General features: G+C 38.2%; 2 protein-coding genes across 4 annotated transcripts in view; one reads left to right on the top strand and one right to left on the bottom strand.

The window, feature by feature from the left end:
* LOC122995008 (roundabout homolog 1-like) overlaps positions 1-8,505 on the bottom strand; it is a 107,510-nt gene extending 99,005 nt beyond the window's left edge. For all 3 annotated transcript variants that reach the window (XM_044369908.1, XM_044369906.1, XM_044369907.1), the window contains exons 1-3: positions 8,406-8,505; positions 5,801-5,847; positions 2,612-2,750 (exon numbers count right to left, since the gene is read on the bottom strand). The gene's annotated coding sequence lies outside the window, so the exon portion shown is untranslated. The remainder of the gene's footprint in view (positions 1-2,611; positions 2,751-5,800; positions 5,848-8,405) is intronic.
* Positions 8,506-8,628: 123 nt separating this feature from the next.
* On the top strand, positions 8,629-19,512 carry LOC122995009 (protein phosphatase 1D-like). The gene is made up of 7 exons (XM_044369910.1): positions 8,629-9,267; positions 13,723-13,951; positions 14,549-14,673; positions 14,796-14,977; positions 15,188-15,412; positions 15,798-15,885; positions 17,181-19,512. The coding sequence occupies exons 1-6, from the start codon at positions 8,751-8,753 to the stop codon at positions 15,879-15,881; spliced, it is 1,362 nt and encodes a 453-aa protein (XP_044225845.1). The 5' UTR covers positions 8,629-8,750; the 3' UTR covers positions 15,882-15,885; positions 17,181-19,512.
* Positions 19,513-25,918: the final 6,406 nt, after the last annotated feature.

A 25,918-nucleotide genomic window follows, 5' to 3' on the forward strand; every position in this document is an offset into this window, starting at 1 on the left:
GAGAGGAGAGGAAAGAAGAGGAGAGGAAAGGAGGTGTAAGATGCAATATAATAATATAAGTTCAGTGAATGAAACTTTTCCATTGAGCTCTGTGTTGGTTCTGCTATCTATTATTATTATAATCAAATTAACCTGTACCCCCTCCCCCCCCTTGTTAGTACATATAGGCCCTTCCCTCATGACTGACCATGCATGCACTTACACCCAACATACATTAAGCTGCCCTTACTGAAAGAAATGACGACAAAGCATCTGTTACACTCATCTGCACATGCTCTGAACTAATGGGGAGAGTCTGCAGATCAAAGGAGACAGGACTGCTGATTTCCCCTTCCTTATTCTGTCCACTGGGGGAATAATCACAGCTTACCATCTAACATATTGTCAATAAGACGGAGCAGGAGCTCCCCCTATACAACAGCAGACGGATACTGTAGAGAGCACTGGAGCGTGAACAGAATCAGCTTTCAGTATCTCCCCTCCATCTTTTCTCCCTTCTAAGTTCCATGTGCAATACTATATATTATACCAAGTATACCATGTCAAAAAGTGCAGGTGAAGATGCCATCATTTAACTGGAATATTTACCTTGGATGCAAATTAAGTGAAAGCAGACATACTGCATTTCAATGCACAATTAGCATTTGCAGGAATAAAAAAAAACTTGCATTTCCCCACATATTAAAACTATTTTAGTCCATTTTTAAAGAGGATTAGGGCTTTAGGTATATAAATGTAATATTGTACTGGTTAGTTTTATTTACTGCTGTGTTTAAGGCTACACATAATTAAATCAGTGTGCATTTCTATGTGCATTGTAGACTCAGATGTAATGACTAATCAGCAGCTCTGTAGTACAACACCACTGGGGTGCTGAGTGAAAGCAGGGGGTACAACCAGGAAGTATGATTCACTGACTATTTTCTGCACAAGAACTGGAGTCTAAATCAGCACCACAGTGGGAGGTATGTGGAGGGAGAGGCTTGTGCTTTTGAGACAGACAGACTCCAATATTTGATGTAGACACAACACACAAACCACCTGCATATATTACTGTCAATCACGTAAAGTCATACATCACGTTTTAACATTATACAAGGCTTGCTGTCTCGCCACATAAGACTGAAGAGTTCTTATCAACACCTGGCACTTATCACTGACATATGGATGTGTCTTTTGGGGAAATGGATGGGGGGACAAATACAGGCTTTCATCACTGCCACTACAATGCATTAAGGGAGCTATCAGAGCAAGACAAAGGATATTAAAAGTATGAGAGGCAATGTCTGAAGCTCTGTCAGGGCTCATAGTAACAAGTCATAGTCGGCTGAGTAGGCATTGTGGAAGATAAAAACTAGACAGATGATCCCATGGACCAGCCACAAGGGGCAGTGACCTCTGCCCCAGAGGATAAAGGACGCTGATATGTCAGCATAAGACCTTAGAAAACTAAACGTACTGTTAGCTGCATTTGGATTCTCTATCTGAAAATAATGAAGAAAAAATATGTTTGGTGTAGCGTATTAATAGCAGTATCTAAAAACCATAGAAAAAAATATTTAAGTAATGGAACTGTGAAGAAAGGACAAAATATTGATGACCACCCAAATGACCACAGAGCATAAAGCAAAATGTATTTACAGATAAAAGACTTTGATCAGGAATTAATCCACTGACTCCGCTCAACCTGAAAAGTGATTTTCAGTCACTGTACTCATTCTTAGTAGAGCACTATATGTTGTTCACCATGCCTTCTCTCTGCTTACCAATAGGAAAACTTCATACCTCTCCTTTATTCAGCCAGGCGAGTCAGTTAAGAGCAACTTCATATTTACAATTACAGTGGTTTCAGTCGGTAGTACAGCCAAACAAACTAAACCCACCAGATTAAGTGATCCTTTAAAATATGAGATTGGATTTGTTTGAATGTAATTCTAGCAACTGTTGCTTGTGCACATCCATAACTTAATCCCTTCAGAGTTTTCAAAACCACTGAAGGATTTTCAGAATAAGAAGCCAAAGAAATAAGATTAAAAACAAAGACCAAAGAGAGAGAATGCTACAGGCCTAGACTTTGTAGAAATGCAGACTATGAGGTATTTTACCAATTTTTAAAAAATTATTGTGTGGTAGGTTTGTATAATACATTCTTTGCATATGGGTATTATATTAATTAAATATATGTATATTTCCCTCCATAACATTCAGATTAATCAGTAGATATAGCTAAATTAAGTGTAAAGTTATGATTTGGCTATTATTTAACCTTTAACACAAAGTACAGTAAAGAATTCTATGATGATTCTATTAATTTAGACCTAACCTTTAAGGTCTATATGGAAGGACAAAGGAGATAATACTCTGCCATTATTTCTTGTATGGCAAAGTGCAATCATCAGAATAAAAACAACATTCATGACCATTTGTGGTATAACTTTCAGCGCTACAGCACGTGGACAGCATCCGCTCCTGTCTAAATGAGTGGGCAGGGAAAGGACTTAATTCCCTTTCAATCCACCTATGCCAAAATCATGTGCACTCACAATAGTGATATTACCAAAAATGCAAACCAAGCCTAACTAATATCAATGAGCACAACTTCAAAACTTACCCCTCCAGGTTATTCCTCCAGTATTATTGTTCCATTTTCTCTGGTAAAGCCAAATCTCTGCAAGTGTCTGTCTATGAGGCATCCAAGTACCCAACAATGAAAGCAGAGAGAGAAAGAGAGAAGAAGATACAATGTGGACCTGTAAAAAGAGGAGAAAAAAATCAAAAGAAGGAGCCTATGCCGAAGAAAAAGCCTAAATAATCCATCTGTGATCCAAGAGACGCTATCAGATGGAGTGCATACAAATCACAAACCTACCTCTGCAGCAACCTAGGTCCAATATCCTCAGGGTCCTAAGGCTGCACTCAGACAATGTACTCTTACAGATTAAGCCTGACAGCTCACACACTCAAGGACATTAGAAAACAGTGAACTTCAGAAACAACATTATCATTTTCATTTTATTTTCTCAGATTATTAAAAACAAGATTTTTTTCTCATTCTCCCTTTTGTCTTTTTTACACATTGGGAACAGCATGGACTTTACAATTAATATGTGACATGTTAAAGACTATCCTAAATGGAGAGTGTATTTGAGTATTTTGTGTGTCTGTATTAAATAAAGCATAACTACTGTCTATTTTTCATTATAAAATTGCAAATTGAGCAGTTATTACCCATGGTTTGACACTATTTGGAGTCCAGTGTTCATATATACAGTATATATACTGTCTATTTTTGATGGTTTTGCAAATGAAGCATCACAACTCAAGGTACCTGCAGCAATGGGTAGAGAATCACAGATTGCTTTGCTGCAATATGGGGCAACATCCCTGCATTGTGGTTCACAATCTGGAGAAATGCATCCCACAGGGTCTACATTTACCTGCAGCAAAACCAGCTTGCCACAGTCTCTTTAACTGAGTGGAATTGAAATGGTTTTCATCCATTTATTTTTGCTACCTACTTATTCCTATTCAGGTATATACAGTGTGGGTGCTGGAACCTAGCATGCATAGGCCAGAAGGCAGGAAAACACAATTCATCATAGAGATAGCAAAAACACATTTACACAAACAGAAATTTTGGATTTTTCAACTCATCTGACTTGCATGTCTGTGGAATATAAAATGTGAGAAAGGGGAGAGAACTCTACTTCTCTAGTGTCTTCCACTAGCCACTCCTCTGTGTATTTTCCATGATCATCAGTTCACCTGTGCCCACGTTCAATGAATTATTTATTAATTGATTTGGGTTTTTTTCCATTTCATTTATTGAAAACAATGTGCACAATGACTGATGAATCTTCTGCAGTGTAATGATGTGTGTAACAAAAGGAGAATTGATCTGCAACATTGCTCAGCAGCTATTTATTCAATTCAATCTACCCTATGCAGCACTGTGATGGGCTCAGTGGATTACACAAACCAGGAGAATACACATGTCCTTGTCTATGTACAGATTCCTCTTGTATTTAGTTTATGGAAAGGTTGATCTTTGTGCAGGTATATTTACCTCCAGAGGCAAATGTTTGTTTGTAACTGGCAGTAATTCAGTGGACCTCAGCGCTGTGCAGTACACAGTACACCGTGCACCAAAAGACACATTACAGAGGTTAATTGCATTAATAAATTCATACATTTAAAAGGTGAACACCTAATCTTAAGTATAATTCCACTATGGCAAAATGATGTGGAAATGTATAGAGCCTGATGCTGCAATAGAGGAGCATCAGGGCATGTGACTCAAAACAATTTTCTTTTCAACTGCACTCTTATCAACAGAGCTCTTATCGAGATCCTTCATCAAACTCTGCAGTGCGGTTTTGAATTAACCTTAAGTCAATATCATGGTGATCTATCATGCTGACAGAAGCAGACCTGAGAGTCTGACATTGGAAAGATAATCATCTCAAGAGTAAATGTAGTCTTCTCTTGCAAGAATGTTGCTTAACTGGTCTGTATGACCAAGTCACTTGTGGTTTGAACCTGGGGTGAGATACACAAATATGAACACTATGTGACATATGTTGTGACAAAACATTGTTTTGAATTTGGACTTTGGTTGTGATATAAATGACAGTTACTTCCCTTTCTATGTACTTCCCTTTCACCCAAATTTGTTTCCTCAGTGTTCAAAGTCCCTCTCCACTACAAATTGCTTTTTGCTTGTTACTTGGATGTTTAATCTTCACTGTGAGGGATGATGTATGTGCAGAGAGAAGGCTGTTCATCTGCTGAATGGAAGAAAGTTTGTCTGTGCTCACTTTAAATCTCAGTTCAATCTAAATACATACGAGCATCATTTGTAACATCGCAACTCATTTCGCAGCCTATTGTGGCCAGATATGCAACTTGCACAAGTGTGAACAGGAAGCTTGAAACCTCCAGGGCCACATAAACTGAGAATAGACTTTAAAGTGAAGTAGGTGACGTCTTGTATCTGATAGTTAAAATATTTGCATATTCATATAGATTCTAGATTTTTCAATTAAGGAGAAGGAATATGTGTATTTTAAGAATTTTTGAAGGAGGAGGTAATTGAACTACCAGACACAATCTATCATTCAAATCATATTTTAAATGTCTTAAAACCTGTATGGAGGGGATCTTTAAACATTGAAACATTAGCTTAATAAGCAATTTAGCAGAAACATTACCTTTTTATTTCATTGATCTTTTGATATGCATATTTTCATGAATGAATATATCCCTGGTTACTACAATAACCATATGCCATTGATGATATGTTACAGAATAAGACTTTATGCACGTGAATGATAGCTTTACATTTACATCAAACTCTGGATGAGGACAAACATTGTGTTATCAATATTATTCAGTGACTGTATTTTGACTGTATCTGTATTTCCCAAGTGTAACTGCGGAGCATTTTAGTTCAGTTTTGGTGAAACAACTTTGCACTCCTTCATCTACAAAATCAATCCTTCAGCATTTTACTTTCATCAACCATGACTTTCTCAGAACATAAACAGCATGATATATCAGAGGCAATGTAGTAGATATATGCAGAGATCACTTCCACATATTACTTACATATTTATACTGAGATCAAATTTTCATGGTTAACGCAGATCATGCATGGGTAATTTGATCAATTGTTCCCAGCTCATTAATATGTGTTGAAATGTGTCAGTGTTAAGTAATTCACCTATAGAATTAGAAATGTCTTTCATTTCTCACAATCAAGTTATTTCAGCAGCAACCGGGACATTTATACTGTACTAACCTCTGTGACAGTGTTGGCATTTGGCATTTTCCTGATGTGTCTTCTCTCTGTTAGAAAAAGAAAAGAGAAAGTAGTTTGGGGCTGAGGTCTGAGAGACCTGTCGACCCTTGGCCCTGGCCTCTCTTTGCTTTGTTGCATTATTGGTCTTAATATTTGTTTCTTTAGCTGTATGATGAACCTGTCACATAGACTAATGGCCAGCCCTGAGGTCTACCAAACCCCAAATATAATTATTTATCCTGGACACTTTGTCCCCTAACCAATTAATCATTGCAACTTGACTACACATTGATGAGGGTAAAAGGTCCTTCAATAAGATGCTGTGTGAATCCTTCTCTCTCTCTTACATACACGTACAGAATTTCACTGTGATTTGCTCACATCAAAAATGACCAGTGGTTATATTACCATACATTTATATGGTAATATTTGAATCCCTCCCTTTTTCTTTTTCTCTGCTTTGACTGGGCTGACTGACACTTCAGCATTTACACAGGAAGCCAAACAAAGCTATTTTTATGGATGGACCATTATACAAGAGCTGCATGGGGAATCTGTAAGAATGCAATCCAGGTGTCATTGCCTCTTGGTAATCTCTCTCGTCTTCAGGAATTCATTTTCTCAGCATCTTCACTTGAAAATGACATTCTGACACCATTTACATGGAAATCACTTTGCCTCTTCATCTGTAATAGTGCCCTGTGTGCAGACAGGACCTCTCAGAGGGTTAGACTATTAATGGACATAAACAAGAAAGGCAAAAAGAGAAAGAAAGACAGAAAGACAGACAGACAGACAGACAGAAAGAAAGACAGAAAGAAAGAAAGAAAGAAAGAAAGAAAGAAAGAAAGAAAGAAAGAAAGAAAGAAAGAAAGATAGAAAGAAAGAAAATGAGGAGGGCAGTTACTAAAACAGGAAGGTTTCAGCATTAAAGCCAAGGTCAGAGCCTTGGGTATTAAGGGATGAAGAAGGGATGAAGAAGGGATGGAGACTGACGGAAAGCATAATGTGGGAAATTCCTATTTCTCCACTTAAACATGGGTATCCTCTCTCTCTCTCACACTCTCACTCTCTCTCACACATGCACACACACACACAAACACACACACACACACACACAAGAGAGATAAAGAGATGTAAAGACTTTCCTTGAAAGAGGAAGAGAAATCAAAAAGCAAAGCACACAGCTGAGTAGGTGCTGAGAGGAATGCATATAAGTTTCGGGATTTTGTAAGGTTGAAACGAGAAATATTTGAATACAAGAATGTGTTCTCTATTGGAAAAACACGAGATCACCATAGATTCATTTTATCTTGAGTAATAACTTATTGTTAGTGGTAATCATTTCTCTGCTGTGCTCGTTATAAAGATTTGAAAAGGATTGTCAACTTCCACAGAGACCCGTGGTTGACACACACACACATACATACAGTGCACAGACAACAACCTATACCACAGCAGGGATTACCTTGTCAAATTTTGAATCAATGTGTTTAGTATGATAATAAATGTGAAAGTAGTTTCCCCATATGAAAACCATACATCACAATGATCTAATTCTCACCAAATGAGATATAAGAACATATGAGATCCCTTGTATATTTTTTTTCTTGATAAAATAGAGATATGTGTGCTGGCATAATGCTGTTTGTAAAAATGTCTGTTTAAAATATTGAATTTATGTGAAAACTGGAGGAGAATGTTAGGAATAGTTAATTTGACCACATTAATACTGCCTCCATATGGCATTATTGTAGCACTACTTGATAAAGAGCTCCCACAACCACACCAACTGTACTGTAATGGATGATGAATAATGCCTGCTATGACATTTTCCACCTCCTTTTCTTTTAAAACTACAAATATGGATTTAGCATAAATTCACGCACCCTGCAAAGCTGAGCTACATGGCATTGAACGCAAGCAAAATTTAAATTCAGTCTATAAGGCAACAAGTAGGCCTATGTTAAGGGAATCCTTTGTATTACAACGTCAAAATAATTACTGTAATTTTACATTAATCTTAACATTAAAAGTGCTGAAATACTATTATACATTTCTTGATTTTGCAAATGAAAAGCACAGGTGTTACTAATAACGTTAACAATGACAGTGTACCAGCATGCACTATAGGACCCTGAAACTGAAGCAGCTAAATGGAATTCAACCATGATTCATTTTTAACATTTACATCTGTGCTTTTCCAACTGTGACATGTTAAAGTGTCTCCTCTGAACCGACTTACATCAAGACAATTCCAGATCATTTAATTGAGTCGGTCAGAGCAAGTTTGAAATCAAGTATTTTTAGTCGTTTGGGGCAAGTCCAAGTCAAGTCTTCATAAATAAATTGAAAATGAAGATACAAGTCTTTCAAGTGTCTTAATGTTGACCATTAAAATTAAACAGCTTTTGAACATTTTCATTTTAAAGACAGATAAAATTAACTAAGCTCTATTTATTTACAATTGTAATTAGGCTAGTTGGCCTAAGGGCCACTTTCCCAATAGCCTATTTAATGCATGCTAGCTGTAATATTGCCTCTCAAAATATGAAGGCATTTATGAATGATGGAGCCAACAGAAAGTTTTTCATTGTTTGCTTACTTCTGGCTGCTGTTCTGCCACACTGGTGGGAATTCTGTGCAAAATGTGCTAGGTTAAGGACTTCTCGTCTTTTGGGTCTGCAAAGTGACCCCTACTTGTATTTCAAATGTTTTTCGAGCGCCAGTAACGCAAGTAAGGCGTGCCACGCGTAGTTGTTGATAGGTGGGAAATCAGGACGTCATTACGTACAGCGGGACGTTTCGGTGAAGATAAACAAAAAGGAAGGAAGCCTTCGGCCATACAGTCGCGGCAAAATTGGTTCAAAATTTTTAGCTTGCGAGCTACAGTTAGCAACTACATGTGTCCTTTTGTTGCTTAGAAAGATAGTATTACGCGTTCACAATCATGGACGACGCAATAACATTTCGTATGAGTGCATTTTCCGAGCAAGGAGGGAGGAAATACATGGAGGATGTTGTCGAGATAAGAATCGAGTACGAGCCGACGCCGTCGCAAGCCGAAGATTATCCAAAGTCGCAGAGACATGGAGGGCAGGAAAAAGCGGAGAGTGAACCTGGTAAACAGACTGAAAATGAGACACATGGGCATAACGTTGCTGCTGAGTCTGCCCCAGTTTCTGCAATGTGGGTAGAGAGTCTATCAAACGATGACAGTGGCAACAACAGTGCACCGGCATCAGACAGAGAAGTCGCAGAGCATGTAGTCGACACTCGGAAGTCTGTGGCGTTTTTCGCAGTTTTCGATGGTCACGGGGGTCGGGAAGCAGCACACTTCGCCAGAGAGAATCTGTGGGATTTGTTGAAAAGGCAGCGGGGCTTTTGGTCGAAGGATCACAGTGAAGTGTGTGCTGCTCTTCGTAAAGGGTTCATCGCCTGTCACCATGCAATGTGGAAAGAGCTACGTAAGTCATCAAAGTTAACCTTACTTGCAGCCCCCGCCTCATATGTATAGCTGTTTGTATATATTGCTGCATAATTTTCGCTGTCACGCTCTCTGCAGCGTTGTAAAGTGTGTCATGTGAGGCAGTATCCCACTCAGCTGGTAGGATGATGCTCATCCCATCACAAATAAACAGACTGAGCCGTCATCTGACTACTGCACAGCTTTTAACGTTGACATGACACCCACAGTATAACTCTGAATGTGTGCGTCATAGCAGTTGATTTTAGTGGATTAAGGCTTACAAATAAAAATGCAAACATAATGACAACATAAATCATTAAAGGGTTATTCTGTGTCAAATCAGACAGAATCCAGAAAAGTGGTTGCTGCACCGTCTCAGATTTTGTTCAGAGTTTGTCTATATAATGTCTGGGTCCCAAAACTAAGGCCTGTAAGATATTTTTGTACAATTCTAATGTTTTTTTTTAAAATATTTTTTCTTGATATATTTTATTTTTTTTACACTCTCTAAAACACATCATCTGGGAAGCCATATTTGGACATGAATAACAATAATAATTATTCCTATCCTCACCAAACTTTGTAGGATGGAAGACAAACATGTTCTCAGTATGACTGAACCATTAAAAGTTTGTCCTGCATGCCTATTCATTTTCTATAAGGACCTAGATTTGGTTAAGAGTGCAAAATTCCTAAACAAGAGTGATCTTGCGGGCATTATACACCCATTTATTTTGCATCCATACGGTGTCAATCATTATTTTTTCTTCAAATACAATCTCAATCTATCAATCAATATTTGAGGTCTCTACCACTCATGGACATGAAGATGTTATGAATAAAACAAGGTGTGGTAGCATTTTTCGGTCATTTTCATACATCCACAATATTATGTGGGGTAGTTAGTAGAAACATGAAAATGTATGTAGAAATAGCTTAATGTATGGTCATTTAGTGTACAAAGTGCAAATGTCCTTCCATGTTCCCACACATAGTTATAAAGGCATTGTTTTACTCTAGGTGGAAAAACATTTCCATAATGAAGAAGCAGTGTCTTCACTTATCATCTGTATGTGTGTTCCAGCCTCTGAAATATTGATTAGAGAAAGAAATACATGTTTTCTGTGGGCTCATTTTACTATAGGTCATTAATGCTTAAAGCTTTCTAACATGCACACTGTAAAATTACATGTATAAACACAACCAACCTTTTATGTGGACACACATGTAGGCTAGATACTCCCACTGTAGCTTGAGAGGGCCATGTAGGATACCACTTATTGCTCCTTATACCAGTGATTTTATCAAAATATTTCACTTATTTTAAATATCCAGGACCTTACTGGAGACACAATTCCCATCTCAAATGCCCTCTATTCCAATGAACATACTGAAAACCTGTTTATCCTTTATTTCTTACAATTCCTATGACACAGGATTCAATAATCATGGAGATACTGAGGCAAAAAAAATATAATCCTGAAATGGATGTTTTTCTGCCAGAGGTAAAATATCTCTCAAATCTGTGTCTATTTTTGTATGAAGGAAAAATGGATGGACATTGGCTCTTTGTACCCTTAATAACCATACACAAGCAATTTCCATCTATATTTTATGTTCCGACTACCTGCCCCAAATACCATTTTGGTCCTATGAAAATGACCAACATGCTACCATGCCTTGTTTTATTCATAATATATTAATGTCCATTGCTGGTAGAGACCTCAAATATTGGCAAAAGATTGTATTTGCAGAAAAGAATAATGATTGATATCATATTGGTGCAAAAATGTTGGTTTGTAGTACCCTTAATATCACTCTTGTTTAGGAATTTTGCATTTTTTTCCAAATCTACAGCCTTATAAAAATAAAATGGCATGCAGTATGGGCTTTTAATGGTTTTCGCATACAGAACACATTTGTCTTCCATCGTACAAAGTTTGGTGAGATTAAGAACAATACCTCTCAAGATATTAATGCCCAAACATAGCTTCCCAGATAAGGTGTTTTTGAGACTATAAAAATGAAATAATACCAAGGGCTGAAAAAATATGAAAGCATAGGATTTGAACAGAAATATTTAACAGTCCTTGGTTTTGGGACCCATTCATGATATAGACAAGGTTTGAACAAAATCTGAGACAGTTCTGCTACAACTATCTGATTTGACACGGAATAAACCTTCAATTAATTGATTTGTAGTCTTAGTCTGTGTACAACAAGGTAATCCTGTCAGATCCTGCCAATCAGACAGGGGTTTAAATCAGGTTCAACGTGTTTAGTGGTGATCTTACCTTTTGTTTACATTCTGCATCGCAGGTTGTGCCTTTGACAGTGTATGGTGGTGGCCAATCAGTTTCAACATCACTCTCATAGAAAGCATGTGTATTTAATTAATCTATCTGTTAATTCCACAAAAATAATAATGTCCTGTATGTGTAGTGTATAATGTCAAAGAAGCCCTGAATCAGGATTTGGTCCCATAAAGGAGGTTAAGAATAGCAGGACTTATTGTGAAAGGCCTGACTTTGGAAAGTCTAACAAACTGAACCAGAATGAAACTGTTTCATATAGTCAACTCAGTGCTACATGAATTGAGACATGAAGCTTGGATCACATCAATCCAACTTTTTTCTCTCCCAATACAAAATCTTATACCTCAGCTCAAGGTATCTGTTGAAACCCAGTGTCAATCCAACACAAGTGCTCTCCTATATCCCAATTGTAAAATCTGTTCATCTCAATGACTGGAACTCACTGGGATCATTTTTATGTAAGGTGACATGAGGCCAAGGATTGCCGCTTCTCTGAAAAAGTTCTGTGATTTCATGAATGTGATCTCAGAAACACTGAATGTAGTTATGACATTGATGAAGACACACATTTAGCTGATACCCAACCTACTTAACAAGGTCAGTATCAGTCCAGACACTGATCTGGTGGATCTGATTGTGCACCTCTAATCAATTCACTATGACAAAAACAAAGAGGTAAAGAAAAAATCAGGACATTCACAACCACAGAACAGCACGTAGTAAACATGTGATATGAAGAATTAAATATTTAAGTCAAGATGGACAAAACCACAAAGCCAAAGAGAACCTTTGGCAGCATGTTGTAGGTCACTAGGGAACACTTATTCTTAGTAGTATAGATGTACAGTATTAAGAGGATTGCTGGGGAGGAGTTGGTTGAAAATACTTTCACTCTGATTGGTAGAGTTTAAATCTGATTAAAGGTACTCTTTTGAGTTTCTGGCCTCTAGGAGTAGGTCCCCGCTTTATTTGTCTCGTACTGCACCAACAAGGTCAGGGAAGAAGACAACAGCAAGCTAGTAAACATGGAAGTAAACAGTGCAGAATTAAAATAATTAAATGTTTTATCAGGAAGGAAAAACATTCAACACTTTTGTCAGACCTCAAGGATACACACAATGTATTTTGATGAGTAACGCTCAGTGTAAACAAAACTTTTGTTTGTTTACAAGAAAACAGTAACTTTTAATCCTGAGGTGAAGTCTAAAAACCAGCCTGAGCACAATGAGGCTACTCTGCGGGAATATATGTTTCTATGGTAACATGATTCAGACCTATTTAACCCTGCTTTATTAAACAAAATATCTCACAAATAAGCCTGATTCAGTCAAGTAAGCCTGGCTTATATGGCCACGATGCTTTATGAAATAATAGTATAAAATAATACCCATATAGTTTGAAGGGGTGTTTTTTTTTCATCAAATGAGAGACATTGTTTTCATTTGGCTAGTTTTTCTGCAGTATAAAAAAGATTGCTGTAAGAAACCTCGGTATAATTCAGTAGGATTAGAGAATACAGAACCAAACTATTCCCTGTGGTTGCTTTTAAGGCCACAGGCTGTACAGCTGCTGCCAAAATTACGTTAAGCAGGTTCAAAGGTGCACATTTGCCTCTGACTGACATGCAGGCTGAACTAATGTTGATTTGTTTGTTTACATGTGTGTGGTAGTCTTAAAAATTAGGAAAGGCTTCCTAAGCTGGGTAGACAATATTAAGACCTTAGTGACGGATGCAAAGGCTTCTTAACTGTCTTCTTTCTGCTATTTGTAATCTTCTTATGCCTCCATCGGTGTGTTGTGTAAATCAGACACAAGTCCAGTGAGGTATTTCTACCTCCAGTGTACATTCTTCACTCGGTGTTGCCAGTGATGCTCTTGATAAAAGTGCTACTTTTGTCTTAAACCATATTGTTTGTTACTAAAATCTAAAGTCCCCTACTCAAGTTGCTTTTAGTAGCCTATATATTGCAGTTTGAGTATTCTAAAGTGGTAAATAGACTAGTTAAACAACATTTTGTTGTGTTATTGTAATTACTGATACTACCAGCAGGGTTCCACTTGAAAACTTAGAGCATCTTTGACCAGTGAGTAACATTAACAACTGTGAATCATTTTAATTTATTTTCTTTATCTTACAGCGGAGTGGCCAAAGACTATTACTGGCCTGCCCAGCACATCGGGCACTACAGCCAGCGTAATTGTGATCCGTGGAGTTCACATGTATGTCGCCCATGTAGGAGATTCAGCAGTAGTAGTTGGAGTGAAAGAAAATGACTCTGATATCACGCTCCAGGCACTTGAAATCACACAAGACCATAAACCTGAACTTCCTAAAGAAAAAGAAAGGATTGAACGACTTGGTGGCAGGTGAGTTGCACTTGCACTACAAGTGCCAAAATGAAGCTTGATGTTTCTGAAAAGCAAGTGTGATTATATAACTAAAATAATCTATGTTGGTATATACAGTACCAGTCAAACGTTTGGACACACTTTCCCATTCCCTTGAATGAGAAAGCTTGTTCAAACCTTTGACTGGTACTGTATATTGGGGGATAACATTTGCGTGGCAAAGCGTTTTTTCACAGTTATCCTCTTAACACTACACCATCACTATGTAGTGCACTCCTGTGAAGTATGTGCAGGTGGATTTTACTCAGCAGACACAATTACTTTGAGGAAAGGAAGAAGACACACTAACCCACAGTCACCTCTCTCAGAGAATATAGTCACATTTAGGCTGTCTAAGCAGAGAGATGAATCAAGACTATGGAATCAAAACAATGAGATAATACAAGACAATATGCAGGAATATTCCAATTATAAATATAAGACATAAATCTATGAATTCTGTGATTCATCACTGTTGTTTTTGTAAACAAAGAGACATGTTGCTGTATTTTCTGTCTGGATCAAAAGCCTGCCTTTGTATCGAAGTTTATTGTTGTGTTATTCTTGTAACTGTAGTGTAATGAAAAAATCCGGGGTGAACCGTGTTGTGTGGAAGAGGCCCAGACTGACTCATAATGGCCCTGTGAGGAGGAGTACAGTCATTGACCAGATCCCCTTCCTGGCTGTGGCTCGATCTCTCGGTAAAGATAGCACCCTTTTTCTGGAGATTATGTGTCCATAAGATTCCGCGTCATGTTGATAATGTATATTCTCTGTTTAATTGTTCCTCCAAAAGTGATATTATTTTCTTATCTGTTGAAAGGTGATCTCTGGAGCTACGATTTCTACAGTGGGGAGTTTGTGGTTTCTCCGGAGCCTGATACCACTGTGATGACCCTTGACCCCAAACGGCATCGCTACATTATCCTGGGCAGTGATGGACTGTGGAATATGATGCCACCCAAGAATGCTGTCAATATGTGTTATAGCCATGATAAAATGGTGGTGTGTAACTGTACAACTAATACATAGTAATAAGTTTTAGAGCAGCGTTACACAATCAGTGTGACTTTGGATTTACAATGGTTTCAATTTTTATGAGAAAATGATTATTTTGCCTTGATTTTTATGCTTGTTTGAGCCCAGAATAAATTTTATTATTGTAAACATAATTTTATTTCTCCCTCCACTGTTGATTTTTTTTTTGCTTCCTAGGGACCAAAGGGAATGTCTTGCGCCCGCCGGCTGGGATGCACAGCCCTACTGTTTTGGAAAGAACGCATGCTTCGAGCAGACAACACAACAGTGATTGTCCTGGCACTGCAAGAGCATGGAACACCTATTCCTATGCATCGAGATGAGATTGTTGTTGATATGGCTACAGGAATTGACCATGTTCCCTACCCAGGAACTACCTATAACACATGTGAGGTTCCAAAGGTCAGTGCCATTTCTTTGCTTCATCCTGATTTTTTTTTTTTTTTAACTTTTCATTAGGATGAACCATAGAAACCATAAAGCACAATAACATATATTTTCCAAATGCAGAGCTGGTCACTGCTGGAGAAAGTACCTCATGACCACTCTGGCAATGGAATAATATACTGAATATATTTTTTGTTTGTTTGTTGTTTCCTATTCACTGTATTGTCCTTTATATATTCAAGTCCAGTTTTTTTTTAATTTTGTCATTTGCTTTCAACTTCCACCAGTTAGAATATGAAGGTTCATAGACACCAATAGGTGCTGACATAAGGTCATACCAGCGGTTTCCATCAGTGCCCCATTGGTTCACCATATCACTCTTTGTTTTCGGGGCCAACAGGCGGAGCATGAGGATGGCATGTTTTATGAAGAAGATGAGATATATGGAGAAGAACATGAGGGATGGCCATGCCTGGAGTGGTAGTGAGGTGACTGCTCATAAAAATGTATCAAAGTGTCAGCAACTGAACTAATTGAATAGCCAGGTTCCTCTCGCTGAACCTGTTGGCAAAACATCTGCTATTTGGATATAAACATATCAAAATTCCCTTACAGCTGGTTAGTCTTCTCTGCTTGTGAACAATGGTTAGCTACAGTGATATTGATGTTATGCTGCTGTAGATCCCGTACGTCTTCAAATGTGTTGCCCAACATTTACCAGTTACTCTTTAAAGTGACATAACCAATTCAAAAATACAATCTTTGTTAATTTAAGACATTATCATCACGTTATAAGTAAAAGGCTAAATGCAAGATCATATCATGTGTGCCGGTAGAGGGGTACAGTGAAATTCCTGGCTTATTTTTTTTTAAAAATGGCCAGACCATATCTACTAATGCCCAACAGAAAGCTACGTTATGTAGCTAAAATAAGAAATTATGTCACAGGTTTCCTACCAAAAGTTTGTGCCATTTCTGTAGCATAAATCTCCAGTGCTGAGTCGTTTTCTTCCCATCTGGTCCTTTTGGTAACACACCCTTTACAGTGTCTTGTATTCAGTCATAGTATGTACCAAGTAAGAAGACAGAGGCTCTGTTCATGATTGGTTTTCATAAAGGACTGTGGTGTTGAATGAACAAATGGCACAAACGCTATTTTTGCGTACTTATTTACTGATTTATTAAGCAAATATGAATTCTGCCCCCTCATCAAACTTTGATGAAAGCCAGTAGTAGAAGACTTGATACGCACTTTCCATAAACCTTTTAGGAGGATTTTCTTTGAAAGAAGAACATGACTGTTTGATCTTTCTTATTTTCTCTCTTTAATACCTTTGAACAGACCATTAATTAAAAAAAAGTGAATGATGCTAGACAGAGAGCATTGAGACTCCTACCTCCTGAATTATTAAAGTGAAGGTCATATATTTGTATTTACATCCTATCTATTATGCACATTATGTGCTGTGTGTATGCAGCACACCTAAAACTCAATGTATAATCATTTAAACACATTTTAATCCAGTTATTGTTTATGTCCATGATTTTAGTGTTCGTCCATTTGTAACAGCTTTCATCTGTGTGTCCCATTGTTAATCTTAGATCAATGAATGGCAAGTTGTGTCTCAAATATTTTCTATTTTCTTGATGAAATTAACAGACTAATTTTTAATTAATTACAGTTTACAAATAAGCATGTATTATTTTTTATTAGTAAGTAAATATAATAAGGAAAGAGTAATTTTTAATCTATTTTTTTATTTGCTTAATTTCTTTATTTCAGCGGAGTGATGCAGAGAATGCTCCCTACCCATTTAAAGACAGTTCCACCGCTCTGGAGCAGGCATTTGGGCTGTATGAAGCAGCCTTCTGTGCCACCGCACAGCTCTTACCTGATGTTGACTGTGTGAGGGCCACACAGCCCCCCTCAGATGGTTCGGTGAATGTTTTCGAAAAGCAAGACTCAACAACCCAAATGGACCCTGCTACTTCTGCTCCTCCGTTAAAAAGGTCTCGCCGCTCTCCACACATTGCTCCCAAACTTCAAGCTCCTCACCGTCGGTTTGGCAGGTCCCCCAACAAAAGTTCTCCCCACAAGACGCCTCATAGCAAAGTACAAAGTGAACAGTCCCATCAAACTCATGCTCAAAAGAGAGAAAGAAGCTCCTCTGAGGAAGTCCTACCACAGCAACACAACGCTGCCTTGTGTGTGTGCTGAATCCTGTCTCATAGAAACAATGTTTTTGCCCTGAGACATGTCCCTGTTGTGCCACAGGCCTATTCTTAGATGTATACTTTTATACAAAGTCTTTGTTTTTGTAAATATGTGAGAAATTTGAGATTGTATATGTGTTTCTGTTTTGACCTTTTCTTCTTGCTCTTCTTCCTGCCCCCTCTTAAAATTTTAGTGTTTGTGGAAATTTTAGATTTGTTCAATCAGTCAATCTATTTTCATACTTAAACGTATGTACAGTATATCCAAAAGACGTATTTTGAAGGACAAAAATCTGAGATGACATCAATTCACTAGTTAATGTAGAATTGTGACACGTGAAATCTTCCAGTTTAGATTTTTATAAATGAATAACTGTTATAAATTGTTTTGTCTTGTTGGATCTTTTTAACATGCCTGCCTTTCCTTGATTGGGGTAAATACATCAGACCTGTTGTTTATGATTTTTCCTCTCAGATGAGTTGTGCTACAAAGCCATTGCAAAGGGTTTCTCTGTCAGACTGTATTTCTAAAATAATAGGGAAAAAGGTGGCTTTGGTGGGTCATATTCATCTCATGTTGTGGATTCTGAGTTTCAAGCTCTGAGGATATACAATAGAGGCCCTTTGTAGTAGTAAACAGCTGAAAATCATGGAAAACTTCAAACACGCAATGGTCTGAGGTAGGAGCGTCATGTTAATTATGCGGGTATTGATTTTAAGTCTTTTTTTTTTCTTTTTTTTTTTTAATTTTGTGTCTTTTCTGGTGGCCAATTGTGTACTGTCATGATCATAATTGCTACTCAACTAATCTAAAATATTTGATACACATCTGAGGATGTGTTAAAGGGTCAAGTTACTCAAACCAGAGAAAAAAAAACATTCTCCCACTTACCATAGTGGCATCTATCCATATACATAGATATGTGTGATTTGAGTGAACTGACCCTTCAATGGTACTAGCTGGGCACTCATATTGATCCATTCCAAGCATCTCCCATTTATTATCAGGTCAATTAAATTACTGTTATTTTAATTCAAACTATCTCATGTATTTCAGTGGTAGAAGCAGAAGTACAGGTTGTTGGCTATATTGAATGCCGGTGTAAAAGCCAAGATTAAATACCTGTGCCTGACTGGATTAAGTTCATTTAAAGTGTTCACTAGGCACTAACACAATTATAATATGTCTTCCTCTTTCTTCTCATATGTGGTATCTTTGTTTATGGTTTGCATTCATAACTTATATGGTAAATAAATGTATGGTACTAATGTCAAATAAATGCCAGATTCATGGTAGATAGTAAATTACAAGGTAATCAAAGTTCTAACTTGTGTTGGTGTGGCAGCTCAGTTACTGTTTTAGCTGATTTTGTTGCCTTCTTTTTACATAAGACTGTCATGGTTGCCTTAGCACAAATGAGTCAGGAGTGCTTTTCACATGTTTTTCATATTTGGGACTTCTCTAAGATGCATCAACCTCAACCATTAATCATGCACCTTCAGTTTTACACCAATGTCATATTACTGTTGACACTGCTGTGTATTTAACCCTGCTCCATGTGGTTAATGTTTCCCTGTTATATTACAGAGCAGTTTGTTGATTTTGTACAGTACATTAATATGCAATAGAAGTTTGTACAGTACATTAATATTATGCAAAGTAATTGGGTTTTTCAGGAGTCTGGCATGCTCAGATCTACTCTGTATGTTGTGAAGTGTCCAGAGGTAATGGATGTTATTGGGCATGTGGTGTGTTTTGATGATTACAATACTTGGGTCTGGTTTCATATCCACTGCAGCCAGTTCTCAGGACTAACTGTATAAGTTACATGCTTTGAAAATGACTGGATATACAGTGTCTGTGTGTTGTAATAAAGTTTTCATTTTCCAATTGGTGCTGACATGTCTGTTGTGGTGTCTGTGTTTATACAACGATATCTAGTCCACTGTGGAACTGGTTTCATGATTAATGACATAATATGTTTCTGTTTAATAAATTAACTTGTAAATCAACTTTAGAATGTGTTTGTATTGCCTTTACCTACTGTGTTGTTTGAAACTTTTACTCACAGTTGTGAGGGGTGCACTGGCAATTGCATCATGTTCCAGTAGATGGCAGTAATGTAAATGGGTTAAATTGTGTCTTTACAGTAACCATCTTCTGCAATATTAAAATTGTTTTGTTTGTTTGTTTTTGTTTAAGGAGGCATTGCGTTAAATACATTTCCATTGCAGTCACAAAAATCTTTGTTTTTTAACAAACAAGACAGTGAACCCTGAGTGGCTGTTTCCAAGGTCAAGAGTAAGCTGTTAAACTCATCTTTTAAGCCAATATGGGAGAGAAGCCCTAAATTATCCGTATAATGGACAGTTATATAATCTACAAGCAAACTCCATCCGCTGCTGTGAAAGTGGACCTTGAGTTGAGACTGTTTTGAAAATGTTTGGCATTTATTTTATTTCCATTACCTTAAGAAGATTTAATACAGCCAAAGATTAACAAGGTGCTGGCTGGTGAAAAGCATAAATCAGTTTAAATCTGACTGCACATTTAAATGATTCCTATTAATGGGTCATAAGACTATTCAAATATAATCACTCAAGTAGGAGAAATTGTTTGACATTTGTATTTGATTGACAGTGACAGTTATGGCAACATTAACTGATCCATGTTAATTTTCCTTCCTACACGTGAGCATTCCAATATTTGTGATATGCTGTTTCAAAATATGTCATTGGATATTATACTGTAGTTTGCAGTGCTAATGAGATTGTACTTCAGCCTTGTCATCCCTGTTGTAAGTTGGTCTTGAAAACGTGACTCACATAGACTTAAATGAAAAATGATCATTTTTTCTTGTTGTGTACTATATGATACTTTGTGATACTGTACTTAAAGAATGCATTTCTTGTCTTTACTCATAGTCTGTTTCTGTGACATTACAGACATCAGATCCATGATAGTAGTGTCTTGACTTGAATATTTCATTGACTGTCAGCCCAGCATCTGCTGACCTGCCTAACATGCAACATTCCCCTCTTACGGCAGACAGTCTGTCACTGTGCATCAGCCAGTGGAGCGTCACAGTGTCCACCACTTCTCCCTCTACTCCCCTCCTTGTATTTCCTGCAAATAAGCATCTTCACAGCGAACTAGGAAATATTTAGAAAGCAAACTTAACATAGCAAATACAATTCTGATTTACCATTCCTTACATGCAAACTACGCTAACCTCATTCTCTTCACATGTCTGTAACAGTATTCAGTGGAAAGATAGATGAATGTGATGGACCCCTGTCTAGATGAAGGTCAAATATTTTCAAGAACGGTTTTTGACCCATTTCAGCAGCTTTAGTGAAGGCAGTCAGCATATTTTTTGTGAATTGTAGGAGATAAAAATCTGGGTCTCTTGGTTAAAACTGGGCTGAATGTTAATCTATCTTTAATTTTGTCATCCTGTTTTTCCATGTTGTAATTTTGCTATCTAGTCTATTCTGTACACACAACATCTTTTGCACATTCATCCATCCTACAATAGGGATCTCCCTTCTATTGCTCTTCCTGAGGTTTCTTCCATTTTTTTTCCCTGCAGGGGTTTTTTGGGTTTTTTTTTTTTTTTAGATGTCTAAATATAATTATTGTTTAAACAGTGTTTTAATGACTACAGTATATTTCAACATGTAGCATATTTATTATGGGATCTGCTACATGTTTAAGAAACAATGTATAACCTAGATGTCTTTCATCCTCAAATCCCTGAAACCATGCTTACTGGGAAGGTCAAGCAGATAGACTAGTGACAAATTAAAGGAAACCTGTGTAAGTAGTGGAGATAGTTCCAAACAGGGGTAATTCATTGGTTTGATGAGTATGAAAATCATGTGAATCATGAAAATTCTAGAAACTTGAAACCAAAGCTGTTCTAATTTTGATGATCCAATGCCTTACTACGATACTTTATGTCCCCCACCTGTATCTGACTCCTACTCTCACTCTCTGTTTTTACAACCTACAGTATACAATAAACATTTACATTCCAACTTTGCATCTCCCACAAGAGTTTCCCATGAAATGTTGCTGATTAAATAAAACTGATGTTATTCTGGCACCTTCACGCTCTTAGTAGCATTGAGAGCTGTGAGTGTGAGAGTGTCACAGTCTTCGGTGGAACCTGTCTAACCCACTTCTCCCCACATCTCTGTCTCTTTCTGACAGTATCTGTAGTGTTTCAACAGGCCTTAAATGGCTTGCCCACTGCCACTCTTGGGAGGCTCAAGAGTAAGTGCTATGAGGAGGAAGACTTCTCCAGATGATGGGATATGACGTGCCCTCCTTTTCTCTCCTTTCTCCAACTCAAAGAAGGGGGCAGGAGGATATGTGGTTGAACTGGTACGCTGGATTGGACCCTAATCAAATACTATTTTTATCATAAATACATGATTCACAGCAATTCCCAGACTTTTTTTCTGTGACAAATGCCCTGTTGTAATTACACTCTTTTTGGTCCTGCTTTGTGGCACTGGTCTCTTTTAGAGGCAACTTGTGATGACTCAGAGTGTTTCTATTGATCTTGGTGATAGCTACTGAATAGGGGGACTTGTTGGAAAACAATGGGTTGACTTGGCAGTAGGTCATGAGGTCTGGCTCCACACTGATGCCTCCAAACTGGATGGTCTGCGCCCTTGGCTAAGATCACATGGATCTCCACAGTAAAGGCACTTTCACAATGTCAATTTTTGAGTCACTCATTTAGACTGAAGATATCATCAACCCTAATAAGGTCATTGTGACCTCATTGCTTGTTCACAAAGGCCAGAAAGGAAGGTTATAATATTGTAACCCTAGTTCTGTAAGCACCAGTGGAACCCTCCACTGGACTCTCCTCCAATCACATGCACACAATCACCCACTGAAATTTGCATGTGTGTAGCCGGCCAATCAAGACACACCTACTGATTATGTGCGTCTCACACAGTATATAAGGCAGCAACTCGCTGCCACTCTCATCCAGAAACCACTTCAGTGGACGGCAAAGGAGTGGCAGGGTCCAGAGGTAGAGGGCTCCGCCTGTGCTTATACAACTAGGGTTACAATATCATAACCTTCACTCTATCTCACACAGGCTCCACCCTCTAATGGACTCTATAAGTACAGTGGGTGGAGCCCGATGAATGTTTGCCCTACCACGACATCTCATCAGACTGCCTTACTGAGAACGACCGGCTAGAGGTTAGTCGCCATGGCCCACCTACTACTTTATAATCCAAGCCACTTCAGTGGAGCAGTAGGGGGCCCAGCCCAGATAGCATGAACATGAAACTGGGTATAACCATGGCCTAACCTGGCAGGGGTCAAAAATCATGGGGTGGTGGGGGACAGGTGTACCAGAGCTGACACTCACACGACTCTTTTCACAAGTCCTGAGTCACCTCTGCGAGCACAGACCATGACAAGGAGCCCGTCATGTCCAAGAGATAGAAGCTTATGAACAGACAAGGCATAGACCAAGATGCTGCTGTTCATATGTCCTCGACACTCACCCCACTGAATAAGGCCGTTGATGCTGCTACACCACGCAATGTGCTTAGACCACAGTGGGGGGTCCTTACTCACCCGCGTGTAGGCTTGGGAGATGCACTCACAAAGTCAACTAGCTAAGCGCTTCTTGGCTAGGGCATTACCAGCCACTCCCTCTCCATTGCGCAGGAACAGCTGTTAAGTGCACCGAAAGGGGGCCGTGCATGTAACATAACATGCCAACGCACGTACTGGGTACAATAGATGTAGTTCTGCGTCCCTGACTTCCCTATGGGATGGAGGACAAAATGCCTCTAGCTGAATAGTTCTTGACCTAAATTAACTCCTTGTGTTCTTGGGAACAAAGTAGGGGTTCGGTCTGAGAGAGGCACCACAGTGGTCACCATGAAGCAACAAATAGCTGGGGTGAGCCAAAAGGGCACACAGCTCAGATCACCTGTGACCTAGATTGATGATTGGTGTAACAGTTAATTGCACTGGTGCTCTGGAGGTGATTATTCCAACTAAGCCACTCCACTGGCTGTGAATCAATCTTGTAAAAAATGCCGATAAGCCCTGTTATACACGGTAGTGTTAAAATGTAACACCTTTAAAATAAATTGTGCATATACCTTTCTACAGCTCAGTGTTTTTTCCCCCCTTTGTGCAGTACGTTACTCAATTTATTAAAAGTCCAGTAAGCACTTTTCATAAATGAATGTGAATCTGAAATATATATATGTATTTTTTGGTTGTTTGGTGAGTATTAATTCTACTGTTGAGCTGTTGTTCAAGGTATCAGAGAAAGTTAATGAAGCTCAACACTGACTGAAATGTGATGCATTTTAGCAGCTTCCACAATGTTAGGTAAAGTTCACAGCTGCCTTTTAATCGAGGTTCAGAATGTCTGTATCAATTACTACATATCTGAAAACCTATTTGAATTATTTAGTGTAGTGATTAACCCATATTTACCCTATTAAGTTGCATTTGGTACAAGCAAAATGACCAGCTATTACGGGCACGCTATGGGAATCCATTTCTAACTGCAAATGGCTAAATCTACCTGAAATCATTGTTATAAATTCATACATGTAATACTGTGAATCATGAGTCATCTAAGGCAGTTGATGTCAAAGGTGATGGTTTGCTGTATTTAAGTGAGACATCCAAAAAGCAAGGTACAGATGGCTTCAGGTGGTTTATTCGCTATCCTCAGGCTCTTTAAGTACATTTGCTTTTCCATGAACAAGTGAACTGTTTGAGGAAAGAAGATTTGACTGCTGATTGCTAAATCTATTTAATTATGAGCCAGGTGTCAACATGCTCACGTGTGATAGTACCACAATTAATGCCTCCATTACGTTATGGTCAGTTGGGCTTTGGCTGATCTTGAACAAATGGATTACTCCAGTGGATAGTGGTTACTGAGAGCACTTTATGGCAAATCATCATCTTGCAGCTGATGTCAAAGGTGATGGTTTGTTGTACGTAAGTGAGACACCCAAAAAGCAAGGTACAGTTGGCTTCAGGTGGTTTATTCATTATCCTCAGGCTCTTTAAGTACATTTGCTTTTCCAGGAACAAGTGAACTGTATGAGGAAAGAAAGTTTGAGGGCTGATCTCTTAATCCATTTAATTCTGAGCCAGGTGTGAACATGCTCAGGTGCCACATTTCCACAATTAATGCCTCCATCACATTATGGTCAGATGGGCTTTGGCTGGTCTCAAAGAAATGGATTACTCCAGTGGATAGTGGCTACAGAGAGCACTTTTTGGCAAACTATCATCTGCGAAATGGTAAATTTTACATAAATAGCATAAAGTCAATTTACTACATTTCACAACTTTAGTGATTAACCCATATTTACCCTATTAAGTTGCATTTGGTACAAGCAAAATGACCAGCTATTAAGGGCACGCTATGGGAATCCATTTCTAACTGCAAATGGCTAAATCTACCTGAAATCATTGTTATAAATTCATACATGTAATACTGTGAATCATGAGTCATCTAAGGCAATTGATGTCAAAGGTGATGGTTTGCTGTATTTAAGTGAGACATCCAAAAAGCAAGGTACAGATGGCTTCAGGTGGTTTATTCGCTATCCTCAGGCTCTTTAAGTACATTTGCTTTTCCATGAACAAGTGAACTGTTTGAGGAAAGAAGATTTGACTGCTGATTGCTAAATCTATTTAATTATGAGCCAGGTGTCAACATGCTCATGTGTGATAGTACCACAATTAATGCCTCCATTACGTTATGGTCAGATGGGCTTTGGCTGATCTTGAACAAATGGATTACTCCAGTGGATAGTGGTTACTGAGAGCACTTTATGGCAAATCATCATCTTGCAGCTGATGTCAAAGGTGATGGTTTGTTGTACGTAAGTGAGACACCCAAAAAGCAAGGTACAGTTGGCTTCAGGTGGTTTATTCGCTATCCTCAGGCTCTTTAAGTACATTTGCTTTTCCATGAACAAGTGAACTGTATGAGGAAAGAAAGTTTGAGGGCTGATCTCTTAATCCATTTAATTCTGAGCCAGGTGTGAACATGCTCAGGTGCCACATTTCCACAATTAATGCCTCCATCACATTATGGTCAGATGGGCTTTGGCTGGTCTCAAAGAAATGGATTACTCCAGTGGATAGTGGCTACAGAGAGCACTTTTTGGCAAACTATCATCTGCGAAATGGTAAATTTTAAATAAATAGAATAAAGTCAGTTTACTACATTTCACAACTTTACTTGTAATGCCCCTTTTTCACAGTGGACACTTTGACTCCTG

This window comes from Thunnus albacares, chromosome 13 (assembly GCF_914725855.1).
Source record: "Thunnus albacares chromosome 13, fThuAlb1.1, whole genome shotgun sequence".
NCBI lineage: Eukaryota > Metazoa > Chordata > Actinopteri > Scombriformes > Scombridae > Thunnus > Thunnus albacares.

What these genes read in the sequence shown, in the direction of transcription:
- LOC122995009 (XM_044369910.1), top strand. Translation starts at nt 8,751, where the DNA reads ATGGACGACGCAATAACATTTCGTATGAGTGCATTTTCCGAGCAAGGA. An exon ending in TGCAATGTGGAAAGAGCTAC is followed by an intron (nt 9,268 to 13,722) that starts GTAAGTCATCAA and finishes TTTATCTTACAG; the next exon opens with CGGAGTGGCCAAAGACTATT. An exon ending in ATAGCCATGATAAAATGGTG is followed by an intron (nt 14,978 to 15,187) that starts GTGTGTAACTGT and finishes TTTGCTTCCTAG; the next exon opens with GGACCAAAGGGAATGTCTTG.